The sequence below is a fragment of the Rousettus aegyptiacus genome, unplaced genomic scaffold (genome assembly GCF_014176215.1).
Source record: "Rousettus aegyptiacus isolate mRouAeg1 unplaced genomic scaffold, mRouAeg1.p scaffold_m13_p_6, whole genome shotgun sequence".
Classification (NCBI taxonomy): Eukaryota; Metazoa; Chordata; class Mammalia; order Chiroptera; family Pteropodidae; genus Rousettus; species Rousettus aegyptiacus.
This window is the reverse complement of record NW_023416309.1, coordinates 75,972,575-75,993,571: the sequence shown is the minus strand read 5'-3', so window position 1 is coordinate 75,993,571 and position 20,997 is coordinate 75,972,575. Positions and strand designations below refer to the sequence as shown.

Sequence of the window (20,997 nt, the reverse complement as noted above, 5' to 3'; positions counted from 1 at the left end):
TTCAACACAAGCCCCGAAGCAGATTCTAAGGCCTTGACAAATATGTTGCTCAATTTGAATTTTAAACAGTATCGTTTCATTTTCATTTTACAATTAAAACACAGACAGAAACTGATTTTCAAGGCATACTTTTAATACAACAGGCCTGGCTTATTTCCAACGATTTGTAAATATTCCATATATATTACTTTTATTGATTCCCTGAAAGAGTTAAAAAATTAAACATAGAAAATAAAGCTTCAACAATACAAAAAAAAATTACTTCTAGTAAGTACTTACCAGGCATAAAGCCAGCCATTGAATTTATTGTTGAATTAGTTTTAGTCATAGTACCAAGAGACATTTGGCACAGTACTGCTTTTACCTGAAAAAAAGTTCACTCAATAAACGTTTACCAACTTACTAAGACTTGTTTACTCTTCTAATAGTCCCCTTTTCGCAATTCTCATCTTACAGGAGAACATCTCTTGTTGATCTTCAGAGCATGAAATCAGAGACAGCTTTGGTATGAGGATCCACAAGTAAAAATAGAACAAATTCCAGAGACTCAAATTGAGAAGGGGGAGGAAGAACACAGCAAGCTATATTTAAGAAAACAACCTATGGTTCTATTCGAAACCATAAAATAAACATTTCCCATAATTTGGATACAAAGGGTTAAATAATTCAAGACTGAACTTTCCAAACTAGTTTTACATCAGGATTACTAATAGGATATTAACATCTGCTATTGGCATTTCAACAATATAGTATTCAAAACCGCTATACAACTTCCAACTTATTCTCTTTGTAAAAATGACTACCCTTAAAATACAAAAATATCATTTACTGCCACTAATGTGAAGATGAATTTTAATTCTCATCTTAGATATAATTTCTACCTACTGAAAGAAGGTCTTACATGTATAGAACATTTTTATACTAATTCAATGGACATTAAATATTAATACTAGTCAACAATAGCATGAAAAATGTATCTAGATCTAAATTGGAATAATCTTAAATATATCGATTAGATAGCCAATAAACTCCAATAGTTTTATGGTCCTTCAAAGTACTCAAGATACTACAGTTTCATCTATATAACTTATACTTTCAAGAGGAGTTAAGGAGGAACAAAGAAAAGGAATACAGATACTTAAGGAAAAGGTATTAATGAAGAAGCAGATACAATTGTAGAAATTCAAGAATAAAACGCTTACTTAGTTCTAATATAATCTGCCATCTATTCCCATTCTAACATCCTTTACAGAAATTTAAATTTAGCAGCTACTTGAACAACGTCGTCTACTTGACATATATTTACTTGAGTGCCTACTCTATGTCAAGCAAGTACTGTTGTCAAATATTTCTTGTTTTCCCTCCTTGTAGGCACATGAGTAAGACTATTTCTCGACCCTCCTGTGTTCGGGAAGCATCTTGTGACCAGATTTATCCAATGACTTATAAGAAGTAGTTCCTCCATTCAGTTCTAGCCAAAGCATTTAACTGTTGGTTAAACAGAGCCTCCAAAAAGAGTCTCTCTGGCAAAGTCTGAGACAGTGGCTGCACAATTAGTGCGTAACCTTAATGAGCAGAGACCACTGTCACCCTGAGCCAATGAGAAACAAACCTGTGCGTTTTAAGCCCCTGAGATTTTAGGGTTTGTGTGTTTTGTTAACCACAGCATAACCTAGTCTATTATGACTAACACAAAAGGCGATCAACTTAGGTCTTTATCTCACAAGCTACCGATTGCTAAGCTAGGTCTACCTGACTTCATGTTGGCAAAGTTTTTTTTTAAGGCCAATACTATCATCTAAATTATTTTAGTTAATTTTCTCAATTATGAAAAACTTTCTAAATCCAGATTTTATGAACTAACCTAAATAGTTACTCAATTCATATGATTCCTACAAACACTGTACACACTAATGTCTTCATCCAAGTGATTATTTTTTCGGAATTGAATCAATCAAGTTCAGGAACCCCAATGCCAACCAGCAGAATGTCAATCCTAGTTAACATGAGCCAGACAGCACTACTGTTGTAATTGTTCAACTATACTAGTATCCAGTCCACCACATGGCTACCATGTACCAAATCTGTCAGATGTCTTAATATAATCACTACAAAGGATTACACATGTCTGAGGGAATGGGGATTAAGAAACAGGGTATGAAAAATAGACTGACCAGTTAATATCAGACAAAAGGGCAAGGGCAAATACATACATAAAAATCATAGCCAAGAACAAAATGATAAATGCCTTGAGGATAAAGAAAATATTGAGCAGAAAGGATAAAAGTTCACTAAAAATATGTCAGGCCCTACACATTCTCAGTGCCAACAACCCCAAACAACTATTTTGCAAGGGATAAAATGTCAGAGATTTCTAAGGAACAAAAACTTTTGAACCAGTCCTTTACCTTAAAGAATTAGTTTATTTTACTAAACAGAGGTGGGGAAAAGGAATGTTCCTAAATAAAAAGCATGTGTTATATAGAGAAACAGGAGAGAAAAATTTTTTCCAAAGAGGAAATTTCTAAACATAGAGGGTTTAGTTTATTTTTTTTTTTAGTTTGTTTAAAAATATCCTATCTTGCCCTCAAATATAAAGTGCTTTAGAGATACATAAAACATAAAGTAATATAAATTAGAAATAGATGAGAATAAGAGAAATAAGGTACATTAAATGGAATCAGCACACAGATAATATAAAAAAGGATTAAAAATGCCTATAAGAGTCCTCAACATTTACAAGGTTACCAGCCTAGAATTTCAGCTCTAATGCTTAACATTTTGATGACTACCTAAGTTCAATGTATTCAAGATTTCTAACAGCTAATATGAAAAAAGAAATATGATCGGATAGTTAACCAACTAAATGCCACTAAATTTGAAAAGATTATTTTTCCAATTAGAATTAGCACTGCTAACAAGAATGAATTTACTCCTGAAGGTCCTTTTAAAAAGGACGCTGTAATGTAACATCTTCACAACACCCAAAATGAATTTCACAGGGCTGCTGCTGATAGCTTACCTCCACGGATAGAGACAGCAATATCACCTAAAGCACAAGTCAGTAAAGAAATCTCTATGTAGGGTATGTGTGCAGCACTCTATAGTCTAAAGTGGCATTTCAGGGTGTCCAAGACAATGACAATTTGTTGCAGGTCAAGGGGAGTAAAGGAGATCAGCAGGCAGGTGGTTTCAAAACCCTATGAGAATCTAAATGAAAGGACAGATCTTCCCTCCCGCCTCCATAAATGTGTGGACAATTTTGAGTACAACTTCAAGAGATTTTAGACAAAAATATCCAACCAAGAACCCCTTGAAGAAAGAACTGGCTATAGAGCCTTCAGTAAATCCTCAAAAAAGACTTTAATTTTGGCAGAACTGAATATAGTAGCAGCAAATCTCAGACCACATTCCCTGGCCAACTACCTATAGTGCAGTCACATATAGTCTGTGGCCAACTGAGAGTAAACCTAAAGTAGAGCAGACATCCTCTTGAGAGCCCTAATGAGGTCTTATGACTAAAAAGACTCCCAATGGATACATAAAATGGCTTAATACTCTTCAATGACTGATGCCATCACTACCCCCAACAACCCTGGGCCTATTCTAGTTTCCCCCATGTCCTGGCCTTTTCCAACATCCGGCTAGTTCCTATTAATTATCCTTTAATCTTAGCATAGACATCACTTCCTCTGTGATGCTTTCCCCAACTCCGCCTACTATATCATCCTCATATTTTAAGGTAATTACAAATCTGACTATCTTCCCCCTGCTAAATGTACTTTCTGTAAGGATCAATTTCTTTAGTGTCTCCCGAACCCAATAGTATTTACTTATTTTTTATGGTGACATTGTTTCAGGCATATATTTATTTACAATGTGTGTTCACCTCCCATAGTTAGATTTCTTTCTGTCATCACATATTTGACTCCATTTACCCCCATCTACCTCCACCCTCTCCCCCCTGTACCCTGTACCCTCTGGTAACCACTAGTCTGCTTGTTTGTCCTGTTCATCTGTTGCTTTTAGGTTTATATCCCACATATAAGTGATATCATGTGATTTTCAACTTTTTCTGTCTGACTTATTTCGCTTAGCACGATTCTCTCGAAGTCCATCCATGTTGTCGCAAATGACAGTATTTCATCTCTTCTTATGGCTGAGTAATATTCCATTGTATATATGTACCACAGCTTCTTTAGCCAATTATCTACCATAGGACACTTTGGTTGCTTCCATGTCCTGGCCACTGTGCATAACGATGCTATGAACATCGGTGTGTAAATATCTTTTCAGATATGAGTTTTCAAGTCTTTGGGTAGTGGGATTGCTGGATCATATATGGTAGATCAATTCTTAGTTTTCTGAGGAACCTCCATACCGCTTTCCATAGTGGCTATACCAATTTGCAATCCCGCCAGCAGTGTATGAGGGTTCCTATTTCTCCACATCCTCTCCAACATTTGTTATTACTTGTCCTGTTGATTATAGCCATTCTAACAGGTGCGAGATGGTATCTCATTGTGGTTTTGATTTGCATTTCCCTAATAGCTAGGGATGTTAAGCACCTGTCTGTGTATCTCCAAGGGTTCATATGGGTAAATGGATGTTTACTTAAGTTCAGGGCAGAAAACAGAAAATATATCAGGTGTTTTAACAAGAAATTTAATGAGGAATTATGTGCTTATAAAATTACTGAAAGGGCTAAAAGAATGATTTAGAGAAAAAAACCTCCAGTGTGACAACTGGAGAAATATAGAACTGACCCACCAACAGCCCTTAAGCTAAGAGTTCAAGAACAGAATATAGTAACTGTGATCCAGATTCAGAAAGATGAATCAAGAAATCACTACACAAATCCAATGCAATGTTGTACTGCATACCATATCCAGTGTAATAAGAAAAATAAAAGGCGGTAAAGAATTAAAATTGTGATTACTTGCAGACCATAATTAGAAAATCCTAAGAAAAATATTTTTAAAAACTGGTAACTCAATTTAGCAACGCTAAAAGACTATTTGAAAATAAAATTTTAAATAATTTACAACAGTATTTTTTTAAAAACATGAAATACTTATGTATAACAGTTAGCAGAGCAGGTACAAGATCTATACATGGCAAGCTGCAATATATGCTAAAATTTTTTAAAAACTAAATAAATTGAGATATAACATGTTCATGGAAAGACTCAATATTGTTAAAATGTCTATTCTCTTCAAGTTAATCTATATATTCACTGTAATTCGACTCAAAATCTCAACAGACTTTTTTGTAGAAATTGTCAAACTAACTTGAAAAGACTTCAAAAAGTCAAAACATTTTTTTTTTAAAAGAAAAACAGACTGAGAAGATTTATACTACATGATTTCAAGACTTACTATACAGCAATAGACAAGAAACTGTGATATTGGTATAAGGATTTACATACAGATCAATGTAGCAGAATACAGTCACCAAAGACACCTATACAATAGGTTGGTCAACAGACTTAACAAAATTTCCAAGGTGATTCAACAGGAAAAGGATAGTTTTAAACAAATGATGCTGTAACAACAGATATACTATGCTAAACACTGTTCAACCTTAAAAACGTTATGCTAAGTGAAAGAAGCCATGCACAAAAAGAACACATATTATCTATTTATATGAAATACCCATAAAAGGTAAGATCATAGGAAAAGAAAGTAGAATAGAAGCTGCCTGGGTATGGGGCTGAGAAAGGAGAGTGACTGCATAAAGTTTCTTTCTGTGATGGAAATCTTCCAAAATTACATTGTACTGATGGTGGTACAACTCTAAATGTACTTACTAAAATGTACTAAGCTATACACAAAATGAGTGGATTTTATGGTATTCAAATTAAACTTTAATAAATCTGTTATTAAAAAGACTTCTATGAGAGGAAAAAAGGATACTAAATTCTTGAAAATTAGAAATACAACTGCCAAAATGAAAAATGGCCAATCTAAATAACAAAACAGGCATGGCCGAAGACCAAGTCACTAATAAAGAAAAAATAAAATGGAAGAAATCTTTGAAGAGGCAAAGAAATGAGATCAAAGAGTTCTAACACTTGAGTAGTAAAAGTTCCAAAGATAATGCAGAGGAATGTAGGGGATGACAAAAAAGAGGGAAATTTCTGAGCTAAAAATGGCCTAAGCCTTCAGCCTAAAAGAACCCACTGCAAGTCTACTTTCCAGACTCCAAAACACTTAATTAAAAAAGTTACACTTAAGAGACACATATGGGTAAAAATTTATAACTCCAAGTATACAGAAAATTCTTTAAAACTTCAAAAAAGTATCTACACAGAAACAAAAATTAGACTGACTTGAGTCATTCTTTATTACTGTCCACACATTAAGGAATTTTGGACATTATAGACAATGGAACAATGACACCGAAGTTACAAAGGAAAATATTTTCAACCCATAATTCAATTCCCAGAAAACCAAACCATCGAATCTGAGGACAAAATAGGCATTTTTCAATATGCGAAGACTCAAAATTTACTACCCACACACTCTTTATAAAAATTAAGAAATATTATAAGAGGACGACGACATGGGGTAGGAGAAAAATGGTACCGAGTATGAGCCAGAAGAACTAAGTGAAGGTAGAAGGAAGAGTTTAATATTTAATCATTCTCCTTCAACAGGCAAAGTTTCAATGAGAATCCAGCTTCTCTTTAGGTCCAAAATCACTATTTGATATTATAATGAGTATATTTACATAATCCTATAAATACTGTTTTCTGTTTTTCCTTTTTTGAGAGTAGACAAAAATAAGACTTATTTCAGCTATAAAAGAGAAGATAAATATAAAACCTGACAACATAAAAATAACAAAATTTGTAGAAAGGGGGAAATCATTAAAGGGTAAGTGAGCAAATTACCTTTCATAGCAGAGACTCCTATAAAAGGCTGAGAAATCGTTTTATTAAGAGAAATAAAGACAACCATTTTAAAAAGTTACATATATAACAAAAATGAGGAAAGAGTAGTGTTATTACATTAAATTCATCTTTTTTTTTTTTTTTTTAAGCGAGGCAACCCTTGGTTGATCTCAGATTGCAAGGGTCTTGTCAGCTTACAGTCCCTTATTTTTTTAATTTTTTTATTTTGTACGCCTACAGCACCTGGTCTTCCTAGGTGGTCTCCCATCCAAGTACTAACCAGGCCTGACCCTGCTTAGCTTCCGAGATCAGATGGGATCAGCCTTGTCCAGGGTGGCATGGGAGTAGACTATATTCTTTATCTTTTATAGTGAGAAGTAAATTCATAAATAGGAGGTATATAAGGTACAGTGAAAATCATAAGCAGGAACTATACATTACCTTCTAGAGAATGGAAAAGAAGGCTTACTTTTTATATTCTCTTCAGCAGAACTTATTGGGTTTTTTTCCATGAATATGCAATATTTTTATAATTTAAAAAATTTTTAATAAAGTGAATTTTGTTTTAGCCATACAATGGAATACTGTGTGTATGTGGAGGGGGGAGTGCAAAGATATATCCTGTAGTCATCAGAAAATAAGGAAGCATTCAAAAACTAAAAGGATGAGTGCATGTCAACGAGACACAGAAGCCAACCTGAAAGAACTCTCAATGACCAAAGCTGAAACAATTTAGGAACGCAATAAATATATGGTTAATTTAATGTCAACTTGGCTAGGCCACAGTACCCAGATATTTGGTCAAACATTATTCCAGGTGTTTCTGTGAAGGTGTTTTTCAAATGAGATTACTATTTAAATCAGTAGACTCTTGAGTACAGATTATCTTTTATTAATGTTGGTGGACATCATCCAATAAGTTTAGCGCCTTAATTTAAAAAAAAAAAAAAAAAAAAGACTGACCTCCCCTAAAGAGGTATTTCTGCCAGCTGACTATCTTCCCAGTTGAACTGCAACATCAGCTCTTCCCTTGGTGTGTCCAGGCTGCCCTGCATATTTTGGACTTGCCAGTCCAAATCAATGTAACTGACATATATATGTATCTCCACCCACCCTGCAGGTTTAACCCAAAGTATAAAATAAAATATACAAGTCCATACTGAAGAGGATTGAATTAACAAATATGGGAGAAGTGACAAATGTTCCTTACAGAATTCCAAATAATATAAGCAGATATTCTCCCCTCCCGGAGGTAGGACCTAATCCCTCCTTCCCACATGAATGTCAGATGGTCTTAGTAAAAGGGAAAAATAGAAACTTTACAGTGGAAAAACCTGACCAACATTGTCTTAACCAAGTGATCAAGGTTCATTTCACCAGTGTCGTCCTGAGGATATCATATACATTTCCACGTCTGTAGTATTTTTTCTGAAAACCCATAAACACTCTAGTCATAAGGAAAACATTAGCCATCCCAATGAGAGGAACACTCTACAAAATAACTGACCAGTATTCCTAAAAACTATGAAAGACATGAAAAATAAGGAAACTCACAAAACAGAGGAGACTAGAAGACATGACAACTAAAATGCCATATAGTATCCGTGTACTGGAGCAGAAAAATGAACATCACGTAAAACTCTGGAAATCTTAATAAAGTATAGATTTTAGTTAATAATAATGTATCAATACTGGTTCATTATTGTGATAAATGTACCATGCTGATCTGTTAAAAGGAAAAACTGGATGTGGGGTATAAGGAATTCTGTACTTATCTTTATAATTTTTCTGTAAATTTTAAACTGTTCTAAAATTTAACATTTATTTATATATTTTTTAAAGCCTATCACAGTGATATTGCTTCCCCAACAGGCATACCATATGCCTTAGACCCTGAAGAGGGTAGAAGGAAGCAGCACAGTACCTTCACCAGTGCCACTGCTGCACCTGCAAGAGTGAAATATAAACCAAACTGGATTATGACAGTTTTGTTCTGTTTCCACCAGGCAAATGCTAAGAGTAGAAGCTGCAGCAAAGGTATAATCCTAAGGGAGAAATGTAAAAACAACCAAAAAGCCACTGAAAAAAATAATAGTATTTCCCCCAGGGAACTACCATATCAAAAACGTTCACAGCGGTTTGAAATAAGAAGTTAGCTCAGCTAAAGTCCTAGACTTCTAATGGTGACAACACAAACCATCCTGTGCACTGCTACATTTAAAAATATATATATATATTTAAGATAAATATTATCATCTACTTACATAGAGTAAAAGAGTATTAAGGAAGGTCTCAGAGTAACACCCCTCTCTACATAAGTCATGAAATACAGATATTTTAGTTTTAGAATCCTATAGCACAGAGGATGTGAGGCCATGAACAACAGTAGTTCGTTCCCCTTCCAAAAGTCACAAAGTTCTCTGAGTTTAACAGTGTACTACTGTATTAAAAGCAGGAGTCTTGGTAAAAAAAAAAAGAAAGAAAGAAAGAAAGAGAGAGAGAGAGAGAGAGAGAGAGAGAGAGAGAAAGAAAGAAAGAAAGAAAGAAAGAAAGAAAGAAAGAAAGAAAGAAAGAAAGAAAGAAAGAAAGAAAGAAAGAAAGAAAGAAAGAAAGAAAGAAAGAAAAGGTGACCTGAGTTTGAAATATATCTCTGCCATTTACTTGCTAAATAAATTTTAAGAAATAACCTGATCTTGATCTAGTGTTTGGTTGCTTAGAGAATCAAGTGTGGGAACTTTAATGAACTCAAATTCAGAAAAATCACTTTATGATTTCCACTAAAATCTTTACCACTGCCACCCTGAACAAGCCTGATCCCATCTGATCTCAGAAGCTAAGTCGGGTCAGGCCTCGTTAGTGTACTTGGATGGGAGACCACCTAGGAAGACCAGATGCTGTAGGCGCACAAAATAAAAAATTTAAAAAAATAAGAGATTGTAAACTTGACAAGGCCCTTGCAATCTGTGAGATCAACCAAGGGTTGCCTTGCCTAAATAATAATAATAATAATAATAATAATTAACAAATAATAAAATAAATCTTTAACACTAAAAGTTCTTCCTTTCAGAATTTCTGCTTACTAAAAAAGGCAAAATGCAATAAAAAGAAAAATAATCAAATATTATTTATGGTTGCAAAGGGACAGCTGATGTCATAGCACATGTACGTTTTTATTTTTTCCAAATCTATAAAAAAAAAGTTCATTTGTAATTAGAAAAATTATTTTGAAACATACATTTGCCATTTTCCTCTAGAATATCTTGACTTGGGTTACCTGACATTTACTTTAAATACATGTAACTCATCCTCAAAATAAGAAAATCAAAATAACTTATGACCCTACAGACACCCTAAGACCCAAACAAGAAAGGGATTATTGGATCAAAGCATTTTTATATTTTCTATGTAGACCTAATTTAAATAGTTAAAGGACAGGCTTAGAGATTAATGAAACCTAGTTGTCTTAGTTCTGCTACTGTGAATAAGCCAAACTCAGTTTCCTCTTCTGGAAAATGTGGTCAGCCACCCAGAAAGGAAGCCTCAGGTAGCTGAGGTAGAGAACCAAAGATAAACTTTGAAGACATGGCGGGGCGGGGCGGGGTGGGGAACAGACATGTAAAAAGGGCTACAACATCTATACTACTGCGGTAAGGTAGCTATATGCTAATTATCCACCAATATTTGTTTATAAAAGTCTACCTTCCCCACTAGGAGGAGAAACCAGGGATTGTATCACGAATTTTTGTATCCCTAGGGCCTGGCATATAGAAAGAATTTAATGTTTACTGAATGCAAGTATTCTAATTGTTTTACTTTCTACCTCAGAAGAATTAGTTCATATGTGCTTAAGTCCTTAGGGAAAAAAATCTAGTATGTTAGTTCTAATCCATTCAGTAAATATTGTTTGCCTGCTGTGTTTCAGTCACCCTTTTAGGAACCTGTGATGTGTAAGTTAATAAGCAAAAACAAAAATCTCTGTCCTCATGGAGAGAATGTCATCTAAATGTCATATTCTACCCTAGCCAAAGCAGTGCTACTCAAAGTGTGGTCCATGAACTGGTACCAATCCACCAAATTGTTATTGCTCCATGATACAGCAAGCTAGAGTTAAGCATGTAGAAACTCATACAGCAATTTGACAGTCATTTTAAATGATGAACCTAATATTATGAAGTATGGACCCAAATTTATTTTTATTTTTCTAATAATTCATTTTTATTGTTTCTCAAAGTATCATTACAGGATGAACTAGAAATTTTTTAAAAACTGGTCTTTCACCACAGATAACTTGAGAAGCAATGGTCAAACAGTCTGATAATATCACTAGCCCCTCCTCAAACAGAATTCTATAATTCAACATTTTAAGGTCTTCCACAAATACCAATCTTTCTAAACATTGTTTTCCCACTAGTTCAGTTTCTCATATACTCTAACGACACTGAATTGCCTTCAGCACAAGCCTTCTAACTTGCTTGTTCTTTTCACTCGGCCTTACTTTCCTACTTCTATATGATCAAATTTTACATATCCTTTTAAAGTCAAGCACAAATGCCACCAATTCCTCAAAATCTTCCATGAACCAGACTGGTAGAAACAAGCTTTCCCTGACTTTCTCTAATACTTTCATGCAACCCTTATGGAATTTTCTGCAAACTACAAACTCCTGGAATATAAGAACAATAACTTGTTCATTTGGCATCCTTATAGCACACAAAATGGGCATCAAATTTGCTGAATGAATGATGAAAGACAGCATTACATACGCATCAATGAGCTTCACTCAAGAGATCAGAAATCTCTCTGAAATTATATCCAGAATTGTGTGTGTGCACTTTTCTCAGGAGAAAGTCTAACTCTTGACTAGATTCCCTAAGGAGTCTAGGAACCACCAAAATGTTTTAAGATAAATAAAAACACTGATAAAGGGTTCAGGTTTCATTAGCAGACAGACCTATTTCTGACAACCAGCTCCAACAGGGTAATCTTGGGGAAATTACCAGATATACTATAAACCTCAATGTCCTTATCTCAAAAAGGTGTTAATATTTACATCAAAGATTTGATGTGAGAACTGAGTATGATCACGTATGGAAAGTCCTAGGATCATGAAGAGTGACAGATTTTGAAGTGACTCAATGATTTGTTTCCTTTCTGCCTTCCTCCCTCTTTTTAATAAGTTTATATATCCATATAGTGAGCATGCATAGGTTCTTTATAAATTTTTTTTTTTGAAAATTACAAATCCCTTGAAAGTCGTGTTCATATGGAAATCTTCAACAGTGTTGTTTCTCAAAAACACCTTGTTTTAAATCTGTCAACTTTAGATCTGTCATGCTAATTCTAATTACTGTTTTTCCCTGCACTGAAAAATGCAAACTTTTCTTAGAGTATATACCCTAATACTCTTAAGAGAAATGACACCTTGATTTGGCTATATCTTAAGTTGAACTGAGCCTATTAAAACAAAAGAATGCTTAGTATTTTATTTGCTTGAAGCAAGAGCACATCCACACTATAGTTTACAACAAATTAGTGTACCCACCTCAAAACAAAACAAAACAAAAAACTTGCAGTTAAGTACCCAAGATCAAATAACCCAAGGATTGAAACTCATCTTAATAATGCAAACACTCTTCACCTGAGAAAACGTCACAAGCAACAATAATATAGTGGTAATGAATTTTCAGTTTCCATACTAGATATCACTTGATTAATAATCAAGGCTTCTAATTTTACAATTATATGGAGACTCTCATCAAATATCTGTATTAACTTATATAAACTATACGCTATAACTATCAACTTTGGTACTTTATAGGAAATACAGTAGACTACAGTAATATCTATAAAATATATAGTTTACCTCAATATTTTAATACAGTTTACAGTATTTTAGAAAATGAGATCATCCATTTAAAAGACTAATGTAGAAAACATGTTTCATTCTGAAGTAGTTTCTAAAAAAATTAAACCACTATCATAAAATTCCATCGAAAATATTCATTAACAAAAATTATAACAAAAAATCATCTATTCCCTAACGTTAAAAAAATTTATTCACTAAAAAAATTAAGAATTTTCCAGCTTTATTGAGATATAACTGATGTATAACATGTACATTTAAGGTGTACAACAATTTGATATATGCATATATTGCAAAATAAGACTACTTTAGATTCTGTAATGTATCAGATGCATAATTCCTTGATGCTCCCTCCACTATAGAGATTGTATATCACCCCACACTCCTCCCTCAACCACAATGTTTTATTTATGCTTTTTTTCTGACAGCGCATTCAGTGTAATATGTAACAGCCTACAATCTTTCTAAAATAGTGCAGTAATTTCTGGATATAAAAATTCCCAAACTCTGTTAAACAATTAGTAGTCTGATGGAATGTAATTTACTTTTATTTATAATTTTCTTCCATTTCTAAATATGTGGGTTAACAACTGTTAATGTTAAGAATATTAATATTTAGCTCATCATCCAGAATCTTCTACCACTAGGTTGTCCCTGTCAATAATCAATTATGTCCCTGCCAATAATCAATTATGTCCCTGTCAATAATCAATTACTCTATTCCTGCTTAAGATGGTTAATGAAACTGTGTGTCAAAATGTTAATATATTCTAGAAAGAGCAATAAGAAATATTAAATTTTTCTACCTACTCTTCTTAAAGGTTTTTCTTCTGAAACACAGCACATCACAAACACTAGCAACTGGGCTACCTGCTGGTGGTGCTCCAGGGGGAAAAGAGCTTAAGGCACCTATTGCAGTGTAGCTCAGAACAACTGCTTCACAGCTACCTAAAGATCTGCTGTAAAAACTAGGTTTGCTGGGCCCTATCAAGAAAGGTAGACTAGACGGCAGAGGCCAGGAATCTGTACCTTTAACAAACTCCCAAGTGATTTTACAGCACATCATGTCTGAGATACATACATAACTCATCACAACACCCTACTTATACGGGTAGCCAAGGAGACAAAGATTTGGAAATTTTCCAGATTACTTTAAAATCCATAATCAAAAGTTCTACAGTAAAAAAAGTTCAATTATTTCATTGTGATTATATAAAAAGATTCTTCTTCCTGGTTCTGGAATGACAGGTGCCTATGAGAAGGTACCTATCATTACTGAAAAATTATGTTATCAATGTTAACCTCAAGTGATATGTAAAAAAATTTCCCTTTATGCCATATAACTGACGTCATATATAAAATTTTATTCCGGTTAGAGTAGGGAATAAGTCCAATCAGTTCTAATTTTTTTTATCAGAGTTAACAGCCAAACAGCAAAAAACTTAGCACTACCTTCTTCTAATAACATTAAATTCAATGACACTTTCCTTGATTCTGCAGAATGATGATCTTAAATTGACAATGGCTAAAATATCTTTTTATGATTATCTTAAGAATATAACTTAGATTTTAATATGTATTGTTTAGTACAATAACTTTTATTAAGATGAGAATGCTTTCCTAGTCAGTTTGGTAGTGACTGGATAAATTAACTTTGAATATTTAAATTTACAAAATGCTATTTTATGGTTTCGTTAATTACTGCTCCCTAGGAAGTAATATAGCCAATTAAAAACAAAGTCTCTCATATAAGGAGGTCCAGAATGTGAATCTAGCAGCACCACTACCTACCTTCGTGACCTTGGGCATGTTACTTATCTTCTCTAAGCCTCTATTCTTTATTGGGAAGATTAATATACGTGAAGCAATCAACACAGTACCTGGTACCTGTTAGACCTCAATAAACGTTAGTTCATGTAACATATTTACGAAAATCTCTCTGAAAAAACACACAAAAAATTAACTATGATGGTTGCTTCCAAGAAAAAAACTTTGGGTCAGGGTAAAAGACCATACCTTCTTGTAGTCTTTGTATTTTTATCCAGTGCTTATAATAACTTTTCGAAAAATAAAAATGTTTAACATTACTCCTTGTGCTGTGGGATTTTTTAGTGTTTAGCAATAATGCACTGCAAAAGCTGAATTGTCACTGCTGAATTCGCAAAGGAATAAGTCATAGTCTAATAATATCCATAATGATATATACAACTTATCTGATTTCATGAATCTGTTAAGTGTTCTTACTTGCTTCACAATAGCCATAACTGTCTTAACGAAAACACCTTAAACCAGTGATTTTTCAGCCTGGGATAATTTTGTCCCTCATGGGACCTTCGGCAACCAAGACATTTTTGGCTGTCACAACTAAAGGGGTGTACTACTGGCATCTGGTGGGCAGAGGCCAAGAATGCTGTTAAACATTCTATAATGCACAGTATAGGCCCACACAAAAATAATCCACCCAAAATGTCAGTAGTGGTGAGGTGAGATACTGCAACCCAAGAATCCATTCTGTTCAACTCTGAAATTAACTAGGTTCTTCATTACAGTTACCAACAAAACAAAACACACACACACACACACACACACAATAAATTGTCCCTTCAGGTAATGAAGTAAAATCCTTAAGGACTAGCAGATCAAGGGCTCAGTAAATGTAACCATTATTGGCCTCTGCTGTTGTAAATTTCTGAAATTCTAGCAACTAGAATGGCTTACAGGTTTGTGTGTCTACTAAGTTCAATACATCTTAAGATTTTTAAAGCATTTTTTATAAACCCTTCCGAATGTTCACTCTAAATGATTTCAAGAGATTACAGATTACCATTCTTTCCTCTTTTCAAATGATATTTGAAGAATAAAGCTCAAACGATGTACTTATCAAGTCCTTGATGTAGTTATCAAGTCTTTCCAATAAACTTGATATTTTTACATTTCACTTAATCCACTGCCTTGGCCTACTATTCTGTACATTTTGAGCATGTTAATTAAAATCCCTCAAAAATTTAAGAAAATATTAAGAAGAGTCTGTTCTTGATCAAGAAAGCAAGAAGAGCAGCTAAATCACTTTATGTGGCTTGAAAAATTACAAACAAAATCTTCCTCCTCTCCGACCTTAAAGCATATTTTATTTAATGTACCTTATCAAAAAGTCAACCATTAAGAGCTTTGGGAAATGTTTTATCAATATTTGGGATTAATAATGTCAAAAAGAATGCAGAATTGTACCAAGTGGCTATAAAATCTATTGCTGGTTCTCAAACGAGTAAGAAATATACTTGAAATATTGCTACTGCTAACATGGTTATTAGCCATACTTTACTTTCTTAGTAACTGCGGAACTTTAACATCTTTTAAAATGTGTATTGTTCTCATTACGTAAGAGTTGAGTACTGTTTTAATACTAATTTAGTATTTTAATATTAAAATATAGTAATAGTTCACCACATGAAAACATTGATTACAAAATTCTTAGGGAGACAAAAGAACATCTTAATTCCTCCAAAACAAAACAAACCAAAAAATTATACAGACATGTAAGATGTGTTTGCAAATATAAGATGCAACAAGGTTATTATATTTTCATTGCTTTTCCAATACATTTTTGGTAAACATAGGTATCACTAGAACTCCATTCACTTCAAGTCGTTCCCCCTGAGCATCCAGAACTTTTAATACGTGTCCAAACCTGCTTGCTCATGGTCTAATAATAAACCTAATTATACAATCTGTAGCAGCCCCTGACAACCTTTTCCTTAAAAAACCATAAAGGCGATTTAACTAACACTTCAAACTATCAGTAAATCTAAATCAAAAACAGATTTCTTCATTCCAGCCTTTGGCTTCTGCCGAGGGCTAAGCGATACTGGCTGTAGAGGAGAGGTGAAAATCTGCCCGAACTAAGAACATACACTGAGCGCTGGACATCAGGCGTAACTGCTGGTTCATTTCTCTTTAAATCTGGCAGCACGTGGGGCGGCATTGTGAAGCCACCAACCCGCCTCCCCCCTTACACTCTGCACACGTAGGACTCCAGCGCGCATGCTCCGCTCACACGGTCCTAGCAGAGTAGGAGCCAACCCCCTAAAAAGTCAACCTGGAAGCCGCAAACGGCCGGAGGCCGGGACAATGGGGGAGGGGGAACGTAGGCACCTCTCGGGAGGCAGACCCGGCCGCCGCCCCAAGCCATAGGCCGCGGGCCGCAGCCTGGGCTTTCTGCAGGCCTGCGCAAGAGCCGGAATTGCTCCGAGCACAAAGCCCGAAGCCGGCCAGCGAGCGGTTCTCCCCTCTGCCCGCTCCTACCCTCCCCCAGCCGGGAGGCGCAGCCGGAGACCGTGCCAGGCAGAGGCAGGCGAGGCGGTGTCCCGCACCCCGCCAGGTTCTCAGACCCCCGCGCGCCAGCGACGAGGCCACGGAGGCAGGGGCTTTGTTGTCCGCCACAACTCCGCGGACCCGGAGCTACCCAGGCAGAAGTTTTGCGCGCCTCACCTATCCCGCTAAGGGCCAGTTTCTACGCCTACTCTCACCCCCCGCTACCCACCCGAGTCGAGGACTTGCAGCTGGTCAGGCCCAGGCGCTCCTTTCTGCCCCCGAGGGTCCAGTGGCCTCCGCCGCACCTGAGCCCGGGACCCGCCCCTCCGGGGAGGGTCGGTCCGGGCTAGGGACCACAGCCCCTCCCCCGCAACGTCCCACCCAGCAGTGGGGGAGGGGACAGCCTCCCCTCCTTTCCACAGGGCGCCAGGCCCAGTCCCAGCGTTGAGGCTGGGGCGCGTCCCCCGCCCCCAATACCCTCCGAAGGCTGGGGAAGTGCTGGGCCCGGCCAGGACCGGCGCCTCGGGCTCCCCACCCTCCCAGGCCCGCACCGAGCTCGCCGTCGGCTGCCGCTCCCCCTCGGCAGTACGGCCGCTGGCCCGGGAGGAAGGAGGAGGTAAGCCGCGGTGGCTCGCCGCGATCACGGCCCGGCCGGCCACCGTCTCGCTCACCTGCCAGCTGTCTTCGCAGTAGCAGTGCCGACTGCAGCTCCGTCATCCTCCCCGCCAAGGGCCCGGGCAGGCGCCGGGGCTTTCGAAGGGTCGAGGACAGGCTCTGGGGGCTGCTGGAGCTGGGTGTGCTGAGGAACCCGGGCCCCCACGACGGGAGCGCCGAAGCCGAAGGAGGCCGGACTGAGGCGGCGGTAGCGGCGCCTCGCTGCCGGTGCGAGTCCGCTCGGTTCAGCTCTCTTCGCAGCGCCTCACATCCGGAAGGGGAGGGTACCCGGGCCGCCGCGGCGCGCACTGGGACTTCGCTCGGCCGCTTCCCTCCTTCAACCCGCCCGTCCGCCCCACCGGTGCCTTCCCCCGCCACAGCCTCACAGCGCGCAAGGCCGCTTCGCGCAGGCGCGCTGTGGCTGCCTACTAAGGGATCAACCCGCCCGCCAGCCCTACCCCTCTGCCTCCCTGCCCCGCCTCCGGCGACGGAATCCCGCCCCCTACGCGCAGTTGCCCTGATCGCCGCCATCTTGGGAAGGTCGACGCCCCGCAGACTGCTAGGGCCTCAGGCGGTAGACGCCCCGCAGACGCCATAACAAAGAGGTCGCGGAGGGTCAAGACATCGCCTCCGCGACGAAGCAAGTGGCTCAAAAGCTAAGGGGCCGAAAGAAGTGGTAGATGCCTAGCTGTTGGCGAGCACCCAACAGCCATCTAACGCACTACACATGGTGTGCGAATTAGTCATTGTTAAAGCCGAATTTAGTACTGGTGTGCCCCATTTTAAGCAAGCACCAAAAATAGACTCAACATATGCTGATAATTCACTTTACAGAAAGAATACACAAAAAGATTCTTGAAATAACCAAAATGTTCTGCATCTCATAGTACTAAATGTTTAAACATCGTTAATAATAATCTCTGAGTAAGGGGAGTTGAGATTAGCAAAATCTGATAAACGCAATTCAAAATGTCATTCAGAAAGGCATCTAATATGTAAAATCAAAGTGTGGGATCTAGAGCTTGGAAAAAGTAACCTTACTCAACTCTACCTCCTCTGTTCCTCATTCCTACAGCCTTCTGTTTTGCATAAAACAATCTCAATAAAGAGATGGAGCAGAAAGAAGAGGAATACCTCATAGCACTCAAATTTACCTATTCTGTCAACAAATATTTATAAAACCTGTATTAACTTGCGTCTGAACTATAGAAACAGAAATACAGCTCTGTTCCTACCGTCAAAGGGCTTAAAGTCTCTGACTTCCAATAGAGGAGAGTTTCCATTACAATTTTTTTATTATAAAAATTACTGAGAAAACTGCTCTTACTCTCTCCCTAGAACAAGAATTAAAAGAAACAAATAAACATTATGAGTGAATCCAAACTCTTTGGGGGACAAAATCCCCAGGGGCTAACCCAGGTTATGTGAGGCCTAAAGTTTACAGAATTTGAAAGACTTTTTAAGGAAAAGAATTTTAAAAATAAGGTTTGAAAATGAAATGACTGTTTATTTGAATGAGAAAATAAATCTTAAATAACTGTAGGCTTGGGGAATCTGTCCCTTTCTCTTTAGGTGGTGTATCCGAACTGCTGCTTATTGCAACATGGCTTACTCTCTGCCTTAGAACAAATTCCAGCCTTCACAAGAGCTCTGAAGTTTCCTTAGCTTTACCATAAAATAAATAAATAAATAAATAAATAAATAAATAAATAAATAAATAAATAAATAAATAAATCATGTCCAACAACACCCCTCCTTTCTGGACCGAAAATCTTTTTTTAAAAATAACTTTTAATTTTATCAAAATAGCGAATACATACTTCATAATCAGTATATTAAGACTCATAGCCAAATCCTGCTTGCCAGAGTCAATCACTTTCAGCAGTTTCTTCTGGTAATTACTTTCATTTATTCTAAATGATAAATTGTTTTCTTGATTTATCTATTTTAGACTTTATGTATTTATTCTTGCTGTAATTGATAAGAATTTAACTGTCTTATGCTGCCTCTCATTCTTTATTCTCCTAGTGTAATTAAATCATATTTAGTTTTATCAATAAGTAGTTTTTACACTATTAACACTATTGTGAATTTATAAATGTTAAATAGGAGAGCCAAATATTATAATGGGTTATAATTATATTTATTCCTTACACAGATTGGGGAAGGGGAGCTAGGGTTTGTAATTATAGTTTTTTTCTTACAGTATTTTGATTATAATCAAGATCCTTCTTTTCCCTATCCCACCTGATTGCTATTGTAGTCTATCAAGTTCTTTTTCTTAGAAGTTTCACTCCTGGAAGCCTCTATATTATGTCTCTAATCTGGGCTGGTTGTTTTGGGCCATGCCTTCTACATAAAAGTCCTCTTAGAATTTCCCCTGGCCTTTCTCCTCGCTTGAGTCTACTGTACCCTGGATCTCAAGTGTAATTCATTTTTGTTTACTCCCTTCTTTTGCTGGAGCATATTACCAGATAACTCTGATGAGACTATATGAGACAAATTTTCTAAGTTTTTATATGTCAAAAAAAACACAAAATTTTAAAGATCTATAATTTAATGTCAGTTTAGCTGGGTATAGAATTTTATGTTTAAAATCAAATAATTCTTTAAAAATATGAAACCATTGGTCCATTGGCTTCTGGCATCCAGCGTTGCTGTTGATCGTTCTGTTGTAGGTGACCTGTTTTATTATTTTTTCTTCTTGGATAGTCTTAGAATTTTCTTGTTATGTCTGGTATTTCAAAGAATCATAACAACATGCCTTTGTAGGTCTATAGGATGTTTTCTATTTTTAATTAGCTGTGCTTACAGCGAGTTTTCTGGTGATACAACAATTGTCTTCATTTACATATAGATAAGCTTAGAATAATGAGAGAGTCTATTTTCCTGGCATATAAAAAATATTTTTAAAACAGTTTCTTTTTGTGTGTTAATCCAACAACCTCACTAAACTCTAATCATTTTTCTATAGATTATTTTGATTTTCTACATAAATATATATGTCCAAATTTCTATTCTTTCTATTTTTTTTTTTTTGTAAACATTGTTTATCTTTTTTACCATGCTATGCTAGCTAGAATCTCCAGCAGAGTTTCATAGTAGATGTGGTAGTGGGCAGCCTTGTCTTGTTCTTTCTTAAAGGGACTGTTTTAATGTTTCACTATTAAGTCTCATACTATAGATTTTTTTCTGTCTATCCTTTTAATGAGTTAGGGAAATTCCCTTCTATCCCTTGTTTATTAAAATTTATTTTTTATAATAATTCCCAAAT

General features: G+C 36.5%; 1 protein-coding gene and 1 pseudogene across 1 annotated transcript in view; both read right to left on the bottom strand.

Moving 5' to 3' along the window:
* UBE2G1 (ubiquitin conjugating enzyme E2 G1) overlaps nucleotides 1-18,254 on the bottom strand; it is an 84,748-nt gene extending 66,494 nt beyond the window's left edge. Inside the window, exon 1 of the mRNA XM_016138806.2 lies at nucleotides 17,741-18,254. Within this exon, the coding sequence (XP_015994292.2) occupies nucleotides 17,741-18,254 (514 nt within the window). The remainder of the gene's footprint in view (nucleotides 1-17,740) is intronic.
* On the bottom strand, nucleotides 7,127-7,245 carry LOC118604561 (annotated as a pseudogene).
* Nucleotides 18,255-20,997: the final 2,743 nt, after the last annotated feature.